General features: G+C 44.4%; 1 protein-coding gene across 1 annotated transcript; it reads left to right on the plus strand.

Moving 5' to 3' along the window:
* The first annotated feature begins 837 nt into the window (after positions 1-837).
* Positions 838-22,003, plus strand: LOC117495076 (mucin-2-like). The gene is made up of 8 exons (XM_034146136.1): positions 838-977; positions 2,441-8,566; positions 8,671-8,753; positions 8,869-8,913; positions 10,774-10,954; positions 16,803-20,858; positions 21,206-21,291; positions 21,414-22,003. The coding sequence occupies exons 1-8, from the start codon at positions 914-916 to the stop codon at positions 21,492-21,494; spliced, it is 10,722 nt and encodes a 3,573-aa protein (XP_034002027.1). The 5' UTR covers positions 838-913; the 3' UTR covers positions 21,495-22,003.
* Positions 22,004-23,315: the final 1,312 nt, after the last annotated feature.

Consider the following 23,315-nt stretch of genomic DNA (forward strand, 5'->3'; position numbering starts at 1 on the left):
TGTAGAATAGTATGAGCAGATGTGTTGATATAGAGAGGAATAGCGTTACAAGGATAAGAAACCTGTTTGACAACCTTGACACTGACACTGATCTAGTTTTGGCCTTGGCCATAGCCCACGTTTTCCCAATTCCATTTAATCTTCAGTTTCCTGAAACAAGCTAAAGCAGTTCTAAAACCAAGAAGATCTTTGCTGGAATATCAAACTCGTATGCATCGTTATGTTCGCAAAATATTAGTTTGACAGTTTTAACCTCTTAAATGTTTTAAGTGTTTCTTGGAGTTATAAAAAACGGTTTGGTAAATACAGTTTGTTTAGCTTTTATGCATTTAAATTAGTGCAACCAAAAATAATTCCCCTTATGTTTCTGATGTATTACTTGGTTTTTTTCTCATAGAGAAAACATTGTGACTCAAGTTCAGTTGTGTTTACATAATAGTAACAGTGTCATGCAATTATTATAGTTACTACAAACAAATATCATTCATAATAAATATAGGATAAATATCAAGGTGAATTGTCAAGCTTTAAAAAAGGGTCATTTCAGTGATGAAAAGCATTCAAACTAAAAACCAAAATGTGACTGAAAAAAAGACTACTACTCCAACTAAAGGCTGATTAATTCAGTAGTTAACTAATACAAATAAAAACAGGATTATTGCTGCATGCTGAAAGATAACTGAGATACTTTATTCAATTGTTTCTTTTAATGATTTAGTTTGTAGAGTCTTTTATTTTGTAAACATATCTGTGTTGCCTGGTTTTTCAGGTTATTTGAAAGTAACCTCTGTCCCTAAGCTTTGTCACTCCCTCCAAAGCTGAGGGAGGGCTAATTCACAAACTAAGCGCAGAGGGTAATCATTGACGAAGGACTTCACTATACCTGGAGTTGTGAGAATTAACACTGGTCAACATGGAAAGAAAAATCCTCTGTTGGATATTTTTATTTGGATATTTTTATGTTGCTATTGGACAAGGTAATTATTAGTGATATTCTTTATGGCTTTCACTGTTTTGGTATGGGTTGTATTTTCTTTCTTACATGTGTTTGTGTTTGATATTTTGCAATATATTGCTATCTGTTATTGCCTACTATTGCTCGCTTCTGAAATAAACTTTAGTTGAAACTTAAATGTTGTTGTTAGAAACTGTAATACTATTATTAATTAGAAAAATGCAAACACATTTAACTGTTTGCCTAAAGCCTGTTAAAATATAATGTAATAATTTAATTAAAATGTGGTAGAGCTTAATCATTTGCTCTGTATAAATTCCAAGATGGTATTCTGAATGATCCTCTGTCAAGGACCTTGAAGAATAAATAACAAGAGATTATAAATAAATCCTGAGCAAATCACTTCTTCATTATGAAATGTATTTCTGCTAAACATTGTATCCAATTGTAATTCTTATAAAAAACAAAACATCTTAGCACTCAACATCTGTCTAGGTTTTATCATCTTTGAGTTAGACATTTAAGGAGGAGCTCCAACAAAGCGTGTAGGACAGAGAGTGACTACACATACTATACAGAGATGCTGTATGAGAAAACCAATGTGATTTTGGAGCATTGAACAATGTAAATATATTCTAGTAGACCTCAACAATGGAATTATGATCAGTAGAAATTAGGGATGCTCCGATCGATCAGCCGCCGATCGATATCGGCCGATACTCACTCTCTACCGATCGATCGGTGCTCTCTAAAAATGTTAAAATGTTGACGTAAAATACATGACACTTTTCTCAGTGCGCCGCAAAACAAGCTCGCCAAAATGGCTTCACCAGTCTGGCAGTATTTTAAGGTGTCCGAAAAGGACAATAAAATAGCGGTATGCAACGTGTGTGAAGCAAAAATCCTGCAGCTCCACCCGCTGTGACGGACCGGTGAGCGGAGCAGAACACACATTAAGAGTTAGACCTTACACACTTAGCTATTTTATCTACCTCTGGAACAAGCTAAACTAGTTATAAATATGTTTATTCTTCACTGTCGGGTCACTCATTACTGGATCAGTGAGCTGCATGAGATATTGATAGGCTGTCAGGAGAGAGAGAGAGGGTGAGAGAGGAAAAGAGAGCGCTTCCGCTCATTTCTCCCGTGTTATTATCCAAAGTTAATGTAAACTTGAATAATGTACTTAATTTGAATGTAATAATTATGTTGGTTGTTGTTTGTGGAAGCGCCAGTGAATGAGCCCCATTAACTGAGTTTTAAACATCACTTTAAATGGAAGATCCCCATAGGCCCTGCCCACTCGATCAGATCGGCGATCGGTATCGGCCAATACTAATTCCGGATCGGAGCATCCCTAGTAGAAATGGCCATGACATGGGACCTTTAAGGATAAAGAGACATCAAAATGTTAGGTTATAGATATGATATATTTTCTAAAAGTATTCTATATTATCACAATGGCTGTATGTACTACAACTACAGGTTCATCTACAACAAGTGCCACCAGCCCAACTCCATTTTCAAGTGCAACCACCACAACTCCAGTTTCAACCACTACACCTGCAGCCACCTCAACTACAATTTCAACCACGACAACTACAGGCCCCACCAATCCAGTTTCAACTACCACATCTCTAATTTCAACAGCCACAACTGCAGCCCCTACCTCTCCAGTAACAGGCACCAACACTGCATCTGCTACAACTACAACCCCAACAACTGCAACTCATACAACTGCAGGTCATACGAGTGAAGCTCCTACAGCTGCCCCCATGACTGTAGCCCCCACAACTGCAGCTCCTACAACTGTAGCACCCACAGCTGCAGCTCATACAACTGAGGGTATTACCAGTTTAGCCTCCACAACTGCGGGCCCCACATCTCCAACCCCTACAATTGAAGGCCATATAACTGCAGCTCGCACAATTGCAGCCCCCACAACTGCACCTACTACAATTGGAACCACAATAACTGAAGTCGTAACAAGTGCAACCCTCACAACTGTAGCACCCACAGCTGTAGCTCCCACAACTATAGCCCCTACGACTGCAGCTTCTACAACTGCAACCACTACAACTGAAGTCGCAACAACTGCAGCTCCTACAACTGCAACTCCCACAACTGTAGCCCCCACAACTGTAACAACTACAACTGCACCCTCCACAACTGGAGAGCCTACGACTGCAGCCTTCACAACTCTAGCCTCCACAACTGCAACCACCATAACTGAAGTCGCAACAACTGCAGCTCCTACAAGTGCAACCCCCACAACTCTAGCCCCCACTACTGTTACAACTGCAACTGCACCCTCCACAACTGGAGAGCCCACGACCGCAGCAACTCCATTCTCAACAACGGCAACAACCACAACTGAAGTCGCAACAACTGCAGCTCCTACAACTGCAGCTCCTACAACTGCAACCCCCACAACTGTAGCCCCCACTACTGTAACAAGTACAAATGCACCCTCCACAATTGGAGAGCATATGACTGCAGCCTCCACAACTGTAATAACTACAACTGCACCTTCCACAACTCGAGAGCCTACGACTGCAGCCTCCACAACTGCAACCACAACAACTGAAGTTGCAACAACTGCAACCCCCACAACTGTAGCCCCCACAACTGTAACAACTACAACTGCAGCCTCCACAACTTCAGCTCCTACGAGTGCAGCCTCCACAACTTCAGCTCCTACGAGTGCAGCCTCCACAACTGCAGCCTCCACAACTGCAACTCCTACGACTGCAGCTTCTACAACTGCAACCACTACAACTGAAGTCGCAACAACTGCAGCCCCAACAACTCAAACCGCTTCAACAGAAGCCCCCACAACCGCGGCACATACAACTGCAGCTACAACAACGGCAGCCCCTACCACTGTATCTGCTTCAACTGGGTTCCCTACAACTGTGGACCCCACGACTGCATCAAGAACAACTGCATTTCATACTACTGCAGCCCCCACAACGGTAATAACTACAACTGCAGCCTCCACAACTGGAGAACCTACGACTACAGCCTCCACAACTCCAGCCTCCACAACTGCAACCACCACAACTGAAGTCACAACAACTGCAGCTCCTACAAGTGCAACCCCCACAACTGTAGCCCCCAATACTGTTACAACTGCAACTGCACCCTCCACAACTGGAGAGCCCACGACTGCAGCCTCCACAACTCCAGTCTCCACAACTGCCACAACCACAACTGAAGTCGCAACAATTGCAGCTCCTACAAGTGCAACCCCCGCAACTCTAGCCCCCACTACTGTTACAACTGCAACTGCACCCTCCACAACTGGAGAGCCCACGACTGCAGCAACTCCATTCTCCACAACTGCAACAACCACAACTGAGGTCGCAACAACTGCAGCTCCTACAACTGCAGCTCCTACAACTGCAACCCCCACAACTGTAGCCCCCACTACTGTAACAAGTACAAATGCACCCTCCACAATTGGAGAGCATACGACTGCAGCCTCCACAACTGTAATAACTACAACTGCACCCTCCACAACTCGAGAGCCTACGACTGCAGCCTCCACAACTGCAACCACAACAACTGAAGTCGCAACAACTGCAACCCCCACAACCCCCACAACTGTAGCCCCCACAACTGTAACAACTACAACTGCAGCCTCCACAACTTCAGCTCCTACGAGTGCAGCCTCCACAACTGCAGCTCCTACGAGTGCAGCCTCCACAACTGCAACTCCTACGACTGCAGCTTCTACAACTGCAACCACTACAACTGAAGTCGCAACAACTGCAGCCCCAACAACTCAAACCGCTTCAACAGAAGCCCCCACAACCGCGGCACATACAACTGCAGCTACAACAACGGCAGCCCCTACCACTGTATCTGCTACAACTGGGTTCCCTACAACTGTGGACCCCACGACTGCATCAAGAACAACTGCATTTCATACTACTGCAGCCCCCACAACGGTAATAACTACAACTGCAGCCTCCACAACTGGAGAACCTACGACTACAGCCTCCACAACTCCAGCCTCCACAACTGCAACCACCACAACTGAAGTCACAACAACTGCAGCTCCTACAACTGCAACCCCCACAACTGTAGCCCCCACAACTGTAACAACAACTACAACAGCACCCTCCACAACTGGAGAGCCTATGACTGTAGACTCCACAACTCCAGTCTCCACAACTGCAACCAGCACAACTGAAGTCGCAACAATTGCAACTCCTACAACTGCAACCCCCACAACTGTATCCCCCACTACTGTAACAACTACAAATGCATCCTCCACAATTGGAGAGCATACGACTGCAGCCTCCACAACTGCAACCACCACAACTGAAGTCGCAACAACTGCAACCCCCACAACTGTAGCCCCCACAATTCAAACCGCTTCAACAGAAGCCCCCACAACCGCGGCCCATACAACTGCAGCCTCCACAACTGGAGAACCTACGACTACAGCCTCCACGACTCCAGCCTCCACAACTGCAACCACCACAACTGAAGTCGCAACAACTGCAGCTCCTACAACTGCAACCCCCACAACTGTAGCCCCCACAACTGTAACAACTACAACAGCACCCACCACAACTGGAGAGCCTACGACTGTAGACTCCACAACTCCAGCCTCAAGAACTGCAACCAGCACAACTGAAGTCGCAACAACTGCAGCTCCTACAAGTGCAACCCCCACAACTGTAGCCCCCACTACTATTAGAACTGCAACTGCACCCTCCACAACTGTAGAGCCCACGACTGCAGCCTCCACAACTCCAGTATCCACAACTGCCACAACCACAACTGAAGTCGCAACAATTGCAGCTCCTACAAGTGCAACCCCCGCAACTCTAGCCCCCACTACTGTTACAACTGCAACTGCACCCTCCACAACTGGAGAGCCCACGACTGCAGCAACTCCATTCTCCACAACTGCAACAACCACAACTGAGGTCGCAACAACTGCAGCTCCTACAACTGCAGCTCCTACAACTGTAGCCCCCACTACTGTAACAAGTACAAATGCACCCTCCACATTTGGAGAGCATACGACTGCAGCCTCCACAACTGTAATAACTACAACTGCACCCTCCACAACTGGAGAGCCCACGACTGCAGCAACTCCATTCTCCACAACTGCAACAACCACAACTGAGGTCGCAACAACTGCAGCTCCTACAACTGCAGCTCCTACAACTGTAGCCCCCACTACTGTAACAAGTACAAATGCACCCTCCACATTTGGAGAGCATACGACTGCAGCCTCCACAACTGCAACCACAACAACTGAAGTCGCAACAACTGCAACCCCCACAACTGTAGCCCCCACAACTGTAACAACTACAACTGCAGCCTCCACAACTTCAGCTCCTACGAGTGCAGCCTCCATAACTGCAGCCTCCACAACTGCAACTCCTACAACTGCAGCTTCTACAACTGCAACTACTACAACTGAAGTCGCAACAACTGCAGCCCCAACAACTCAAACCGCTTCAACAGAAGCCCCCACAACCGCGGCACATACAACTGCAGCTACAACAACGGCAGCCCCTACCACTGTAGCTGCTACAACTGGGTTCCCTACAACTGTGGACCCCACGACTGCATCAAGAACAACTGCATTTCATACTACTGCAGCCCCCACAACGGTAATAACTACAACTGCAGCCTCCACAACTGGAGAACCTACGACTACAGCCTCCACAACTCCAGCCTCCACAACTGCAACCACCACAACTGAAGTCGCAACAACTGCAGCTCCTACAAGTGCAACCCCCACAACTGTAGCCCCCACTACTGTTACAACTGCAACTGCACCCTCCACAACTGGAGAGCCCACGACTGCAGCCTTCACAACTCCAGTCGCCACAACTGCAACAACCACAACTGAAGTCGCAACAATTGCAACTCCTACAACTGCAACCCCCACAACTGTATCCCCCACTACTGTAACAACTACAAATGCATCCTCCACAATTGGAGAGCATACGACTGCAGCCTCCACAACTGTAATAACTACAACTGCACCCTCCACAACTCGAGAGCCTACGACTGCAGCCTCCACAACTGAAGTCGCAACAACTGCAACCCCCACAACTGTAGCCCCCACAACTCAAACCGCTTCAACAGAAGCCCCCACAACCGCGGCCCATACAACTGCAGCTACAACAACGGCAGCCCCTACCACTGTAGCTGCTACAACTGGGTTCCCTACAACTGTGGGCCCCACGACTGCATCAACAACAACTGCATTTCATACTACTGCAGCCCCCACAACGGTAACAACTACAACTGCAGCCTCCACAACTGGAGAACCTACGACTACAGCCTCCACAACTCCAGCCTCCACAACTGCAACCACCACAACTGAAGTCGCAACAACTGCAGCTCCTACAACTGCAACCCCCACAACTCTAGCCCCCACAACTCTAGCCCCCACAACTTTAACAACTACAACAGCACCCTCCACAACTGGAGAGCCCACAACTGCAGCAACTCCAGTCTCCACAACTGCAACAACCACAACTGTAGCCCCCACTACTGTAACAAGTACAAATGCACCCTCCATAATTGGAGAGCATACGACTGCAGCCTCCATAACTGTAATAACTACAACTGCACCCTCCACAACTCGAGAGCCTACGACTACAGCCTCCACAACTCCAGCCTCCACAACTGCAACAACTGAAGTTGCAACAACTGCAGCTCCTACAAGTGCAACCCCCACAACTCGAGAGCCTACGACTACAGCCTCCACAACTCCAGCCTCCACAACTGCAACAACTGAAGTTGCAACAACTGCAGCTCCTACAAGTGCAACCCCCACAACTGTAGCCCCCACTACTGTTACAACTGCAACTGCACCCTCCACAACTGGAGAGCCCACGATTGCAGCCTCCACAACTCCAGTCTCCACAACTGCAACAACCACAACTGAAGTCGCAACAATTACAACTCCTACAACTGCAGTCACCACAACTGTAGCCCCCACAACTGCAACCACTACAACTGCAGTCCCCACAACTGTAGCTCCCACACCTGCAAACCCCACAACTGTAGCCACGACAACTGCAACCCCCACAACTGTAGCCCCCACAACTGCAACCACTACAACTGCAGTCCCCACAATTGCCTCCTCCACAACTGAAGTCGCAACAACTGCAACCCCCACAACTGTAGCCCCCACAACTGTAACAACTACAACTGCAGCCTCCACAACTTCAGCTCCTACGAGTACAGCCTCCACAACTCCAGCCTCCACAACTATAGCCACCATAACTGAAGTCCCAACAACTGCAACCCCCACAACTGCAGTCCCCACAACTGCTGCCACTACAACTGCAGTCACCACAACTGTAGCCCCCACAACTGCAGTCCCCACAACTGCAACCACTACAACTGCAACCACTACAACTGTAGTCCCAACAAATGTAGCTCCCACAACTGCAGCCCCCACAACTGTAGCCCCCACAACTGCAGTCCCCACAACAACAACCACTACAACTGCAGTCCCCACAACTGTCTCCTCCACAACTGAAGTTGCAACGACTGCAGCCCCAACAACTCTAACCCCTTCAACAACCCTAATCATATCGACTCCAGAAGAACCACCATCACAGGGTACTTGACTCCAATTTTGTATTTTCCCCTTCTCTTTCAACTTTATGTTGACACATGAATGATTAATGTATTTATTTCCATATTATGTGATTTTATCCCATCAGGTTTATCACTGGCACACCTACAGATGAGGATTACTACCTTTGGGGATGTCAGCAATGGAACCATTATTGCACTTGTTAAACAGGTATGTAAAACAGTATTTGACGTATAGCTTTTATGTGAAGGCTCCTCACTCAACATAATTAATGAAAGGAATGAAATATAACTTCTGTCGTTTATTCTGTTTTCTGTCCATTTAGTTTTTTGGTGACCAGCTCCCGAGTGGAACAGCCCACACAGTTACCGTGACAAACCTTCAAAGGGTTCAAGTGTCCCCATAGAAACTTCATGTAGATTTATAATGACAGAACTCAACAATTTCATCATATCAGGAAAGAGTCTTTAATTTGTTTATATTGTTTTCAGCTTGTGCACAACGTATTAATTGTCATTGTACTCCAATATGTTGCACTATTCTCCAAATCACTCTTAGTTGCAAGAGACGGTGTGTTTGATCAAAGTCAAAGGCTTAGATTTTAGGCTCACACCCCCCTCTTATGTTTTCTTTATGATCTTTCTATATGAACTAAATCTGATTAAAAAACACTTTCTCTCCTTAAGACCCATTTTCACTTTTAACCAAACAATATTCTTGTGTGTGCTTTATTTCCCGGAATGCGAAAGGTGAGTTAGTGTATTAGGCTCAAGTGTCAAATGAATTGCACAGTACAATAGGAAGCTCTAACCCACCATCTGAACAGTCAAAGAGGTTTTAAGAGGTGGTAATACATTCCCATGCTCTGAAATTAAAGGAGCAGCTGCCATGGTGACAAGTCTGGTAACCAGGAAACTATCTTAGTATATAAATATTATGACTCCTCCTTTTAACCGTGCAACGTTTCACACAAAATCTAACCCCAGTTAGAGCCCTGTTACAATGTTTGACAATTGTACACCAAATGAATGGCCTGTTAAACAGTACTGACAAAATGTAGCAAAATGTTATGTGTATTGAATGGGAATTTATTTTGCTTTGCACCATCAATAAAAAAATAAATAAATAAAGAATATATATATATATATATATATATATATATTTAGCTTATGGAATTTGTCTTTCCATTTAATTGGAAAACCAGAATATGAATGGGCTGCTTTACTCCAGCGGGTGGCACTTGCCTTTATGTGGTGCCTGTGGTGTCAGCGAGGAGGACGCTGTGATGCACAGCAAGTATCAACGACTCTCACTCCAACATGTGATGTAACGTAATGGAGCATGAAGGGCAACAAATTGTACAATAGGTGCACTACAATAGAAATAAATATTGAAATTGTTTAATATACATGTACCTGTAGAAATGTAATATTGTACAAACATAGCTACTGTATATGACACTTTTCATATACATCTATGTTTAATGAGTTAATCATAGATATATATGAGAAGCGTCCCATAGTTATTTTTATGATCATGAAGTAACCTGAGTTGAGAGCAACTTGTGATCCTTATCTTTAACCACCTTTGTTAATATTTTTGCATTGTCTATATTTTACACTTGCACCTTTGTTGGTAGTTTATATTTCCCCTATGTCTTACTTTACATAATAAGTTGTTCATATGAAAAGGGTAGAAAAGGGTCTTGTATATGTTTTTAGTAAATGTTTTTTTGTATGCATTCAAATGAATACAAGTATAAATTACCCCCTACAGGTTCTTCTGTATTTATATTTGTTATGGAGAAAATAATGTCTATTAATACATGAGTTGGCAAATGTCTTGCAATGTGTTTAAATCATTACATTGTCATGCAATAGGAAAAGTTATTAAAAACTAATATCACTCATAACAAATATATATTTCATACAAGAGTATATTGTTTATATACTACGGCAGTGTTTTGGTACAATGTTCTATATCAGTAAACCATTATCTGTACTGCTATCAAAAATACATCATTGTTGATTTATTCAATTGTATGATGTGTGTGTTATGATTTAGTTTGTAGTGTCATATAGTCTGTCAACGTGTGTGTGTGTGTGTGTGTGTGTATGTGTGTGTGTGTGTGTGTGTGTGTGTGTGTGTGTGTGTGTGTGTGTGTGTGTGTGTGTGTGTGTGTGTGTGTGTGTGTGTGTGTTACCTGGTTTTTCAGGTTATATGGAAATAACAGCTGTCAAAACGTAGGCACTCCCTCCAATGCGGAGTGAGGACTGAATCACAAACAACTTGCAATCATTGCAATATTTCTCTTGACAGGGAGTTGTGGGAAGTAACATCTCTAACCATGGAAATTAAAATCCTTTGTTGGATATTTTTGCTTGGACATTTTTATGCAGCTTCCGGACAAAGTAACTATTCAAGTTATATTTTTTATGGCTATAACGTTTTGTATGTTTGTTTCTTAAATACTTTTAAAAATGGCATAGTACATTAGGAAGCTCAAACCCACAATCTGAACCCTCAAAGACATTTTTAGGAAGCGTCCGTCAACCAATCCCCATGCTCTAAATTTGGAGGAAGACTATTGAATCAGGTTTGTGCCATTAAGATCTAGCAAAAACTCTTCAGTATCAAGCAAAAATAAGCATTTGAGAAAGATACAAAAACTTCTCAAAAGTAAAACGTATAACTTGCAAACAAATCTAAACTATTAGTCTTTTAATTTTTTATAACATAGGGGAGAGTGGGGTAAGTTGAGCTATTTTTGAGTTATGCTGTCCTCTAAGCAAGGAGAAATGACACATAGTAAAATGAAAGCACACACCTATAATTCAGGATGTCTCCTATCAATGGCAATGATAAGAATTAATATTTGATCAAGGGCAGTGAAAATATTACTTCTAAAAAAAAATGTGGCTCAACTTGCCCCGGGTTAGGGCAGTTGATCCAGGTCAGGGGGTAAATTGTCCGGCAGTGGCTCAGTCAGTAGGGGCTTGGACTGTGAGCCGTAGGGTCGCCGGTTCAAGTCCCCGACCAGACCTAAAATATGGAGTGTGGACTTCTACTTGGAGAGGTCCCAGTTCACCTCCTGCCCTGCCGTGGTGCCCTTGAGCAAGGCACCGGACATCCCCCTTCCCCCCCTCACTCCCATTGCTCCCCGGGCGCTGTACAATAGCTGCCCACTGCTCCTAGTACTAGACTCCTGGTACTAGGATGGGTTAAAAGCAGAGAACAAATTTCACTGTGTGTGTGCTGTGTGCTCTGCATGTGTGACCATTAAAGAGGGTTTCATCCCTCCCAATTCTATTCTATTGAACCACTGTTCAAACCTGGGCATACCTGTTCAAACCTGGGCATACCTACAACAAATCTTAAAGGTAACTTTAAATAATAAATAACAAACCAAATACAAGTTTAGTTTTTCAAATATTTTTAATATAAATTTCGATTGAATTGATTGATTTTTTATTTTACATGTTAAAAGGAAAAGTAATCATACAAATGGTGATACCATTTCATACATCTTACCAATCAAACACAGGGTAAATTCAACTTTAAATGTAGCCTATAATGAGCTCTTATTATCAACTTGGCCTTTCACTAATTTCTCCATTGAAAAACTGGCTCAACTTACCCCAAGGCCCATGGTTCACTTTACCCCATAGCCACCATTTTAGAAAAAATAGCTTAGCATTAAAATTCAGAGTCATCTTTAGCTTAATGATTCACATGGTTTAATACGCTGCCAACACATCAACATATACAATATATGTTTAAACCTGGATAATTTTTTTTGACATGACAGCCGATAAAGCTGACATCTAGAAAATGTACTTTGACAAGCATCTGTTGTTACATCCCTCTTTCACAGGCAATGAGAAATGGGAGGAGCTTGCATAATTTCTGGTCACGTGATTGGGGGGGGGGGCTAGTTAATTGTCGACGGGGGGGGGGGGGGGGGGGGGGGATGCTAGCGAACTGATAACAAAATGCATTCATCATCATAATTATTCTATATACAATTTACACAGTGCCTGTAAACCGGAGAAGAATGCTGGCATTTCTCCTACTTGAAAGACTACGGAGGGATAGGGTCTGCAAAATTAGGTTATTTTGGGGATTGACTGGATTCTCTGACCGTTCCACTTCCTGCCCGGCGCTATGCAACGCGTCGCGTCAAAAATAGACTTGCGCTTCTGGGACGCTTCTGGGACGCTTCTAGCCGTAACGCGGCGCGTCTGGTGGAATAGCACCCATTGACTAGAGTGGCCGCGATCGCTGTGAACGCCGCGGCGCAGCCGTAAAGCGGCCGTGTTTGGGGGTGCGGGTGCTAGTGGAGCCGCGCAGATGGGGGTGCTGCAGCCCCCTCAGCACCCCCCCACTTCCCGCGTTCATTCGCTGTCTCGCAGATCCCACGCAGCAAGCAGGAAATGAACCCAGCTCACACTGTCCGCTCCTCGCAGCAGCGAGCCGCGCAACGTCCCGCCAACACAGCACCCAGACCCCACGCAGCATTCTCATCTGTTTGTCCTTACTGGTGTCATTTTCTGGTTGCTAACGCCATTGTAACACATAATCACTGATGTTCCGCTGTAACGGTAGTGGACTCACCTTAGAAGATTTTACATTTAAAATTTGCAAGGACGAAAAATCTACTTTTCTTTCATAATGTAATAACAGTAAAACAAACATTTAGCATGTAAGTTTTAGATGAGGTTATCGGTCAATTTAATGAAAAACATGGGCTTCTGTTTAACTTTGGGTCTCATTAGGCGTTTTCACACCGGAGTACTTTTCCCAGGAATAGTTCCGATAGTTCCTGGGATTTTGCGTTCACACCAAAAAGATCTGGAACTAGAACTTTTTTTTGCGAACCTTTTCACCCCTTTTTAGTCCCCGCTAGAGAGCATTCCGGTGTGAACGCGATTTACTAGGACAGTTACGGGACTAAAGAGTTCGGCGGGACTAAGTACTGTGAACTAAGTACGGCAAAGTACTTGGTGTGAAAGCGGCTAATGTTTTCAGCTTTATTAATCCTATGTTTATCATGGATACATTTCCTGATTGTCCTTGACAGTTTATGGAAGTTGACGATCGTATCGTTTTTAGGTACTATTATTATCTGATGTGTTTTTTAATGAACATTTTTAAATGAGCTTACGTACCACGTGCAGTGCTCCAAAGTACCCCTGGAGGTAGTGCTCCTATTGGAGTAAAATCTGGTCAAGACACATGTTTTGTACCATGTTCATCACATGGACACCTGCAATATGATTTTGGCACAAATGTCACCCCATAATAACTCAAATAAATTGTATGTGTGCTCTCTGTTGCTTTTGCCACTCAGGTTGTCAAGTCTTAAGTTTACGGGTATAGAATAAAAAGGTCACACATAAGGAATTAACAGTGGAAAATAAATACATTGACTTAATTGGACTGAATAAAACATTTAGTAATTTTTGCGGACCATGAGAAATCAAACGTGGAAAATAGCTTGTGAGATGTTTTATCTAATGGCGCTTTTCCACTGCAGCATGTAGCACGGTTTAAGCAGGCCAGGCCAAACCCGGCCCACTTTTTTTTGCTTTTCCACTAGGGGTAGTTCCGGCTCAGGGCTACTTTTTCACCTTTTTTCAGGGCCACCAAAATCGAGGTTCTTACCGAGCCAACAACCGAGCTGAATATGCTAAACTAGTGACGTAAACACTGTTGACTGCTGATTGGTCAGAGAGAATCGTCACAATTATTTGGCGAGACAGTCTCCAAGCATCGCATAAGCACCATTTCTAAAACAGACAAGCTACCGTCAACAAATCCATAAAGAAATGGTAGCAACAACAAAAACACGCCGTGGTCGTTTGACGAGGTACAGACGTTACTCAATCTCGTTGCGGATGAAAGAATACAGTGGGAGCTCGACGGTGCAACGCGAAACGACGCCTGGACTCGGCTATGCAGGATGGTAAGTGTTTGCTAACGCTCTGTTCTTTGCTTGAAAGCGCTGTGTCGCTATCTATTGTAAAGCTAATTTCTAACAAACAAACCTATTTTATCCTTACATTTATGTTCGACAACCCATGCTTTTATGGAGCCCCGAAGAGCTACGGATAGCACAGATAGCATTAGCTAGAGCTATTGTTTGCTAACAACACCATATGTATCATTGTTTAGGTCCAGTTTTCTAGAGTTGTTGTTGCTATTTAGTATTGTGCTGCAGTAGTTTGTGGAATTAACAACTCATGTATGCTGTTCTAGATGCCATTGTGACTACCAACGTACCAAAAGTAAAAGTAGTAAGAATCACTATTAAAGTTGCAGCTAGTAAAATTATGTGTGACATCCTAATATATTCTTGTATATTGTTCATTGTTAAGTATTGTGCAGCAGACACATGGACCTGCACTGCTTTCCACTTATTTTGGACTGTGCTTTGTTTTAGATGTTTGCACTTTAAACTGGTCTCATATTTATTCATACTTATACTCATTTGTATTATCCATTTACTTCATGACTGTATATTTGTACATACTCATACATATGTATACATATATTTATATTCATTACCAACAGGCTGGACATAATGTAATTCACTTTCACAATCATTGTAAACATCTAGGGCCAGAACTGTCTTTCGTTCATCCTTACTGTTGTTCTGTTTATACTTATATATGTTATTCTTATATCCTTATGTGACCTTTACCTGTCCTGTGTTTTTCATTCTTATTTCTGTTGCTGCTATAACACCTGAATTTCCCTACAGTGATTAAAAAAGGTTTATCTTATCTTATTGTCTTCCAGGCAAGAGGAAGCGAGGAGAGGAGCACCTCACAGTCCTGAGGGAGATGCACAGTGCAGATCTGGCCCAGCAGGAACGGCACCTGCCGCTGGCCGTAGTGGCCTTTTACACTTGCATTTATGTATATAGTTTTGCTGTGTTTTACACTTTTGTATTTATTTTTATAGTTTGCTTTGTTATTTGCACTTGTTTGATGATTAAACTGTTTGTTTGTAAGAAGTATTTTTATTGTGATTTCCTCTGTGTTAATAGTAGATCTAAAGTTGTTTTGTGGTCTGTTTTGTTTGTTTAGATTCTAAACAAACAAAAAACAGACCACAAAACAACTTTCTTAATTTATTAGAAAGATTTTCTTTTCATGATCTGTTATTTTCTCAAATGTTCTTATTATGGGGCAGTACTTACAGGTGCTTGCAATTCAAATATTTACTAAATAGTCAATTCTGATAACATATTTTTTTTAAATCATTTGACAAACATGTATATGTGAAAGAGTAAAAAATATTGATTAATCTTCAATACAATTTACAATCAGTACAATGAATGTGTTGCTATTAAATTAGTGCATCAGACCCTCTCGAATGTCCCTGCCCTCCTCCTCTGCACCTTGAGCCACTGCTACCCCAGTCTCTGCTGCTGCTGCATCCCATTCATCATCATAGGCCTCTCCATGACATTTGTTGCACAGACTGGTGTAGGTTTCCTCAGACGTCCTGAAGTTCTGCACCCACTGAGTGTGTGTGAAAGATGGAATAATCACACCCCACCACTCGGTAGCTCGGTTGAACGTCCAAACACAAGGTCTGCGGCGGCGACTTTGCAAATGGTATAACTTCTGAAATACACATAAAAAAGCATACATATTTTAATACGTAAAGGTGGTAGCTACAATTAATTAAATACTTGAAACACTGGTCGTATAGTGAGCGTGACCCTGAACACATTGCTAGTTAGCGAACGTTAGCTTTCCAAGTAGCGTTGTCGTTTTGTAGTGATCAGTCGTCTTGTCGTCTCTGCTGCGTTGTATGATTGCCCAAACTCTCCTGTTAGCTTCTTCTGTATTTCGTCTTGCTATACGCAGCCTTTTCCGAAACAAAGTTTGCCTCCTTGCTGTGATCAAAATCAAGAGCCAAGTACACGATCGCTTCCATAATCCTCCATTGTTATGGTGTTGGTGAGTTGTGTCGCATTGAAGATGACGTCATGGCAGTTTTACGCAGCGTCGCTCCGCCCGCCAAACAGCCGATCGCCCCGCCTACACTGCGTCGTTACTATAGTTACTACCCCAGTTACTAACTGTAATGGAAACGCAGCTTAAAGTGAGCCTGGCCTACCAAGGCCAAACTAAGCCGTGTTAAGCCGTGCTAGGTCCTGCGGTGGAAAAGCGCCATTTGTTGAACAAACAATGGACACTTTTTGGATGTTTCTAACACTTCCTCATTGCTTTTGTTTTCCAAAAGCAACTACTGTAGTTCCGACAACTGCAGCCCCCACTACTGTCGCCCCTACAACGGCTGTTCCCATAACTATAGGTCCTACAACTGTGGCCCCAACAACTACAGCCCCAACTACTGTAGTTCCGACAACTGCTGCCCCCACTACTGCGGCCCCTACAACAGCTGCTCCCACAACTACAGGTCCTACAACTGCAGCCACAACAACTGTAGTTCCTACAACTGCAGCCCCTACAACTACTACTCCAACAACTACAGGTCTCACAACTGCAGCCCCCACTACTGTAGTTCTGACAACTGGAGTCCCCACAACTGCAGCCCCCACTACTTTAGCCCCTATAACAGCTGCTCCCACAACTACAGGTCCTACAACTGCAGCCACAACAACTGTAGTTCCTACAACTGCAGCCCCTACAACTACTACTCCAACAACTACAGGTCTCACAACTGCAGCCCCCACTACTGTAGTTCTGACAACTGGAGTCCCCACAACTGCAGCCCCCACTACTTTAGCCCCTATAACAGCTGCTCCCACAACTACAGGTCCTACAACTGCAGCCCCAACAACTGCAGCCCCCACTACTTTAGTCCCTACAACAGCTTCTCCCACAACTGCAGCCCCAACAACTGCAGCCCCCACAACTACAGCCCCTACAACAGCTGCTCCCACAACTACAGGTCCTACAACTGCAGCATCGACACCTGCCGGTCCCACAACTGCAGCCTTCACAACTGCAGCCCCGACAACTGCAGCCCCCTCAACTGCAGCCCCGACAACTGCAGCCCCGACAACTGCAGCCTTCACAACTGCAGCCCCCTCAACTGCAGCCCCGACAACTGCAGCCCCCACTAATGTAGTTCAGACAACTGTGGCCCCAACCACTGCATTCCCTACAACAGCTGCTCCCACAACTACAGGTCCTGCAACTGCAACCACGACAACTGCAGACCCTACTACTGTAGTTCTGACAACTGTGGCCCCCACTACTGTCGCCCCTACAACGGCTGTTCCCATAACTATAGGTCCTACAACTGTGGCCCCAACAACAACAGCCCCAACTACTGTAGTTCCGACAACTGCTGCCCCCACTACTGTCGCCCCTACAACGGCTGTTCCCATAACTATAGGTCCTACAACTGTGGCCCCAACAACAACAGCCCCAACTACTGTAGTTCCGACAACTGCTGCCCCCACTACTGTCGCCCCTACAACGGCTGTTCCCATAACTATAGGTCCTACAACTGTGGCCCCAACAACTACAGCCCCAACTACTGTAGTTCCGACAACTGCTGCCCCCACTACTGCGGCCCCTACAACAGCTGCTCCCACAACTACAGGTCCTACAACTGCAGCCACAACAACTGTAGTTCCTACAACTGCAGCCCCTACAACTACTGCTCCAACAACTACAGGTCCTACAACTGCAGCCACAACAACTGTAGTTCCTACAACTGCAGCCCCTACAACTACTGCTCCAACAACTACAGGTCTCACAACTGCAGCCCCCACTACTGTAGTTCTGACAAATGGAGCCCCCACAACTGCAGCCCCCACTACTTTAGCCCCTATAACAGCTGCTCCCACAACTACAGGTCCTACAACTGCAGCCCCAACAACTGCAGCCCTGACAACTGCAGCCCCCACTACTTTAGTCCCTACAACAGCTTCTCCCACAACTGCAGCCCCAACAACTGCAGCACCCACAACTACAGCCCCTACAACAGCTGCTCCCACAACTACAGGTCCTACAACTGCAGCATCGACAACTGCTGCTCCCACAACTGCAGCCCCCTCAACTGCAGCCCCGACAACTGCAGCCCCGACAACTGCAGCCCCCACTACTGTAATTCAGACAACTGTGGCCCCAACCACTGCATTCCCTACAACAGCTGCTCCCACAACTACAGGTCCTATAACTGCAGCATCGACAACTGTAATTCCAACAACTGCAGCCCCTACTACTGCTGCTCCCACAACTGCAGCCTTCATAACTGCAGCCGCCTCAACTGCAGCCTTCACAACTACATCCCCCACAACTGCAGGTCCTATAACTGCAGCAACGACAACTGTAATTCCTACAACTGCAGCCCCTACAACTGCTGCTCCCACAACTCTAGCCTTCACAACTGCAGCCCCCTCAACTGCAGCCCCTACAACTGCTGCTCCCACAACTGCAGCCTTCACAACTGCAGCCCCGACAACTGCAGCCCCCACTACTATAGTTCCGACAACTGTAGACCCAACCACTGCTTTCCCTACAACAGCTGCTCCCACTACTGTAGTTAAAACAACTGCAGCCCCCACTACTGTAGCCCCTACAGCCGCTGCTCCCACAACTACAGGTCCTGCAACTGCAACCACGACAACTACAGCCCCTACTACTGTAGTTCTGACAACTGTGGCCTTAACGACTGCAGCCCCCACAACTACAGCTGCCACTACTTTAGTTACGACAACTGCAGCCCCCACTACTTTAGCCCCTACAACAGTTGCTCCCACAACAATAGGTCCTGCAACTGCAACCACGACAACTGCAGCCCCTACTACCGTAGTTCTGACAACCGTGGCCCCAACAACTGCAGCCCCCACAACTATAACAACTACAACTGCACCCTCCACAACTCGAGAGCCTATGACTGCAGCCTCCACAACTGCAACCACCACAACTGAAGTCGCAACAACTGCAGCCTCCACAACTGTAATAACTACAACTGCACCATCCACAACTCGAGAGCCTACGACTGCAGCCTCCACAACTGCAGCCTCCACAACTGCAACCCCCACAACTGTAGCCCCCACAACTATAACAACTACAACTGCAGCCACAACTTCTACTACCGTAGTTCTGACAACCGTGGCCCCAACAACTGCAGCCCCCACAACTATAACAACTACAACTGCACCATCCACAACTCGAGAGCCTACGACTGCAGCCTCCACAACTGCAACCCCCACAACTGTAGCCCCCACAACTATAACAACTACAACTGCAGCCACAACTTCAGCTCCTACAAGTACAGCCTCCACAACTCCAGCCTCCACAACTGTAGCCACCACAACTGAATTCGCACCAAATGCAACCCCCACAACTGTAACAACTACAACTGCAGCCTCCACAACTTCAGCTCCTACGAGTGCAGCCTCCACAACTCCAGCCTCTACAACTGTAGCCACCATAACTGAATTTGCACCAACTGCAACCCCTACAACTGTTGCCCCCACAACTGTAACAACTACAACTGCAGCCTCCACAACTTCAGCTCCTGCGAGTGCAGCCTCCACAACTCCAGCCTCCACCATAACTGAATTCGCACCAACTGCAACCCCCACAACTGTAACAACTACAACTGCAGCCTCCACAACTTCAGCTCCTGCGAGTGCAGCCTCCACAACTCCAGCCTCCACCATAACTGAATTCGCACCAACTGCAACCCCCACAACTATAGCCCCCACAACTGTAACAACTACAACTGCAGCCTCCACAACTTCAGCTCCTGCGAGTGCAGCCTCCACCATAACTGAATACGCACCAACTGCAACCCCCACAACTATAGCCCCCACAACTGTAACAACTACAACTGCAGCCTCCATAACTTCAGCCTCCACAACTGTAGCCACCATAACTGAATTCTCACCAACTGCAGCCTCCACAACTTCAGATCCTACGAGTGCAGCCTCCACAACTCCAGCCTCCACAACTGTAGCCCCCACAACTGTAACAACTACAACAGCACCCTCTACAACTTCAGCTCCTAGTGCAGCCTCCACAACTCCAGCCTCCACAACTGTAGCCCTCACAACTGCAGCCTCCACAACTCCAGCCTCCACAACTGCAACCACCACAACTGAAGTCGCAACAACTGCAGCTACTACAACCCCCACAACTGTAGCCCCCACAACTGTAACAACTAAAACTATACCCTCCACAACTGGAGAGCCTACGACTACAGCCTCCACAACTCCAGCCTCCACAACTGCAACCACCACAACTGATTTTGCAAAAACTTCAGCTCCTACAACTCCCCTTATCACACCAACTCCTGGAGAACCACCAAACCAAGGTTTTGACTCGAATTATTATTTTTACATTTTGATTTGATGTCTATCACGCACAAATTAATGGTAGAATGTTTTAAATATGCATGGCCAAAAGCATTAAGTGAAGCATAAGAAAGAAACATCATCAAATCCACTTTGAGCCCAAGTTTTGCTCTCCCACTTTTTAATTTAGAACATTCTAATTATGGCCATAAGCCACAGTTTTAGGGTGTTCAAATTCATTTGTATGATTAAGGGGATCAATATATTACATATATGAATATATTAGCAATAATGTTATTTTCATGAAAGGGATTAATTATAAAATTGGCCTTCACATTTCCTACTTATGTTGTTTATTCACATACAGGCTTGGTATCACTTGCACACATACAACTGAGAATATCTACCTTTGGGGAGGTCAGCAATGGAACCATCATTGAACTTGTTAAACAGGTATGTAAACCATAATATGTCAGATAACTTGTATGTGAAGGATCCTCACACAACATAATCAATGATTGAAATTAGATATAACTTTGATTCATTCGAGTTCATTGTGTTTTCTCTCCATTTAGTTTTTTGGAGACCGGCTCCCGAATGGATCAGCCCACACAGTTACCGTGACAAACATACAAAGGGTTCAAGTGTCCCCATAGAAGCATCATGGAGATTTTTGACAAATGCAATTTCAGGTTGGGCTGCTGGTATTGTTTATAAACAATGTGAAGGGGCAGTCACCCTTAACCATTTAATCATATCAGGAAAGTGTCTTTGATTTGTATATTGCTTTCAGTTTGGGCACAACACATCGTATGTCATTATACTCCAATATGTTGAAGTGGTCTACAACCAATAACAAGAAATCAACAGAAGTATCTGGATTGCTCTTAAGGTGCAAGAGAAGGTGTTTTTAATCAATGACAAAACTTAAGTTTAAGGCTCACAACCCTCTTGTGTTTCTATTATTAGCATTCTGTCAAACTTCTCTGACAATTTTCCCTTTAAACCAAACAATATTCTTGTCTGTGCAGTATTTCCCGGAATGTAATAATTTAATTAATTAAAATGTGGTAGAGCTTAATCATTTGCTCTGTATAATTTCCAAGATGGTATTCTGAATGATCCTCCATCAAGGACCTTGAAGAATAATAAACAAGAGATTATAAATAAATCCTGAGCAAATCACTTCTTCACTATGAAATGTATTTCTGCTAAACATTGTATCCAATTGTAATTCTTATAAAAAACAAAAAATCTTAGCACTCATCAAAATCTGTCTAGGTTTTATCATCTTTGAGTTAGACATTTCATTTACAGTCAGTGTTGAACTATGCAGAATACAGAACACTTTATAAGGGTAGGATCCTTTTAGGAACAAGGATGTTCAAAACCCCAAAAATAGTTGTTGAACTGTTTGGTGACAGTTCAACACACTGAGATACCTGCATTCTAAAGATTGAAAAGTTGACTTTAGTTGTTTTTTGTCAACAGATTATACATAATTGTATAGGTTAGTTGAAAGCAATATAAAGTTTAAATACAAACATATGAGGTTCAATGCAATAGTATGGTTTTCAACTAACCTAATACAATTATGTGTTGACAATTTAATTTAATTTAAGTCAATGTTCCATGTGTTGAGTGTACAAAAGATTGGTGAGATTTGTAATTAAGGATAAAGATAAATCAAAATGTTAGGTTATAGATATTATATATTTTCTAAAAGTATTCTATATTACCATTATGGCAGCAACTACAACTACAGGTTCAACAAGTGCCACCAGCCCAACTCCATTTTCAAGTGCAACCACCACAACTCCAGTTTCAACCACTACACCTGCAGCCACAACTACAATTTCAACCACGACAACTGCAGGCCCCACCAATCCAGTTTCAACTACCACATCTCTCATTTTAACAGCCACAACTGCAGCCCCTACATCTCCAGTAACAGGCACCAACACTGCATCTGCTACAACTACAACAACTGCAACTCATACAACTGCAGGTCATACAACTGAAGCTCCTAAAGCTGCCTCCATGACTGTAGCCCCCAAAACTGCAGCTCCTACAACTGTAGCTCCCACAACTGCAGCTGATACAACTGCGGGTATTACCAGTTTAGCCTCCACAACTGCAGGTCCTATGGCAAGCCATTTGAGTATTTATTCCATATCCTTGATATCAGACGGCAGCTGCCTACACTAGTTGGCTCTTTGATTTAGATATATTGTCAATCTAGTTATAAAAAACATAACCTGGACCCCAATGACCCCAACTACCAAGAGGTAGTGGCTCTTGAGATGAAGCATGACATCATGCTAGATGAAGCCAAGGTTGGTGTTTTAATATCCATCATTATTGAACTTCAACATACAGTTTAGTTTAGAAGATTCCAAACAGATCTTTTGCCTCACCACATCTCGACCCAGTTGAAACGTATTAAAGAGGTTGGACTCTCCTACACCATCACAATA

This window comes from Trematomus bernacchii, unplaced genomic scaffold (genome assembly GCF_902827165.1).
Source record: "Trematomus bernacchii unplaced genomic scaffold, fTreBer1.1, whole genome shotgun sequence".
NCBI classification, from domain to species: domain Eukaryota; kingdom Metazoa; phylum Chordata; class Actinopteri; order Perciformes; family Nototheniidae; genus Trematomus; species Trematomus bernacchii.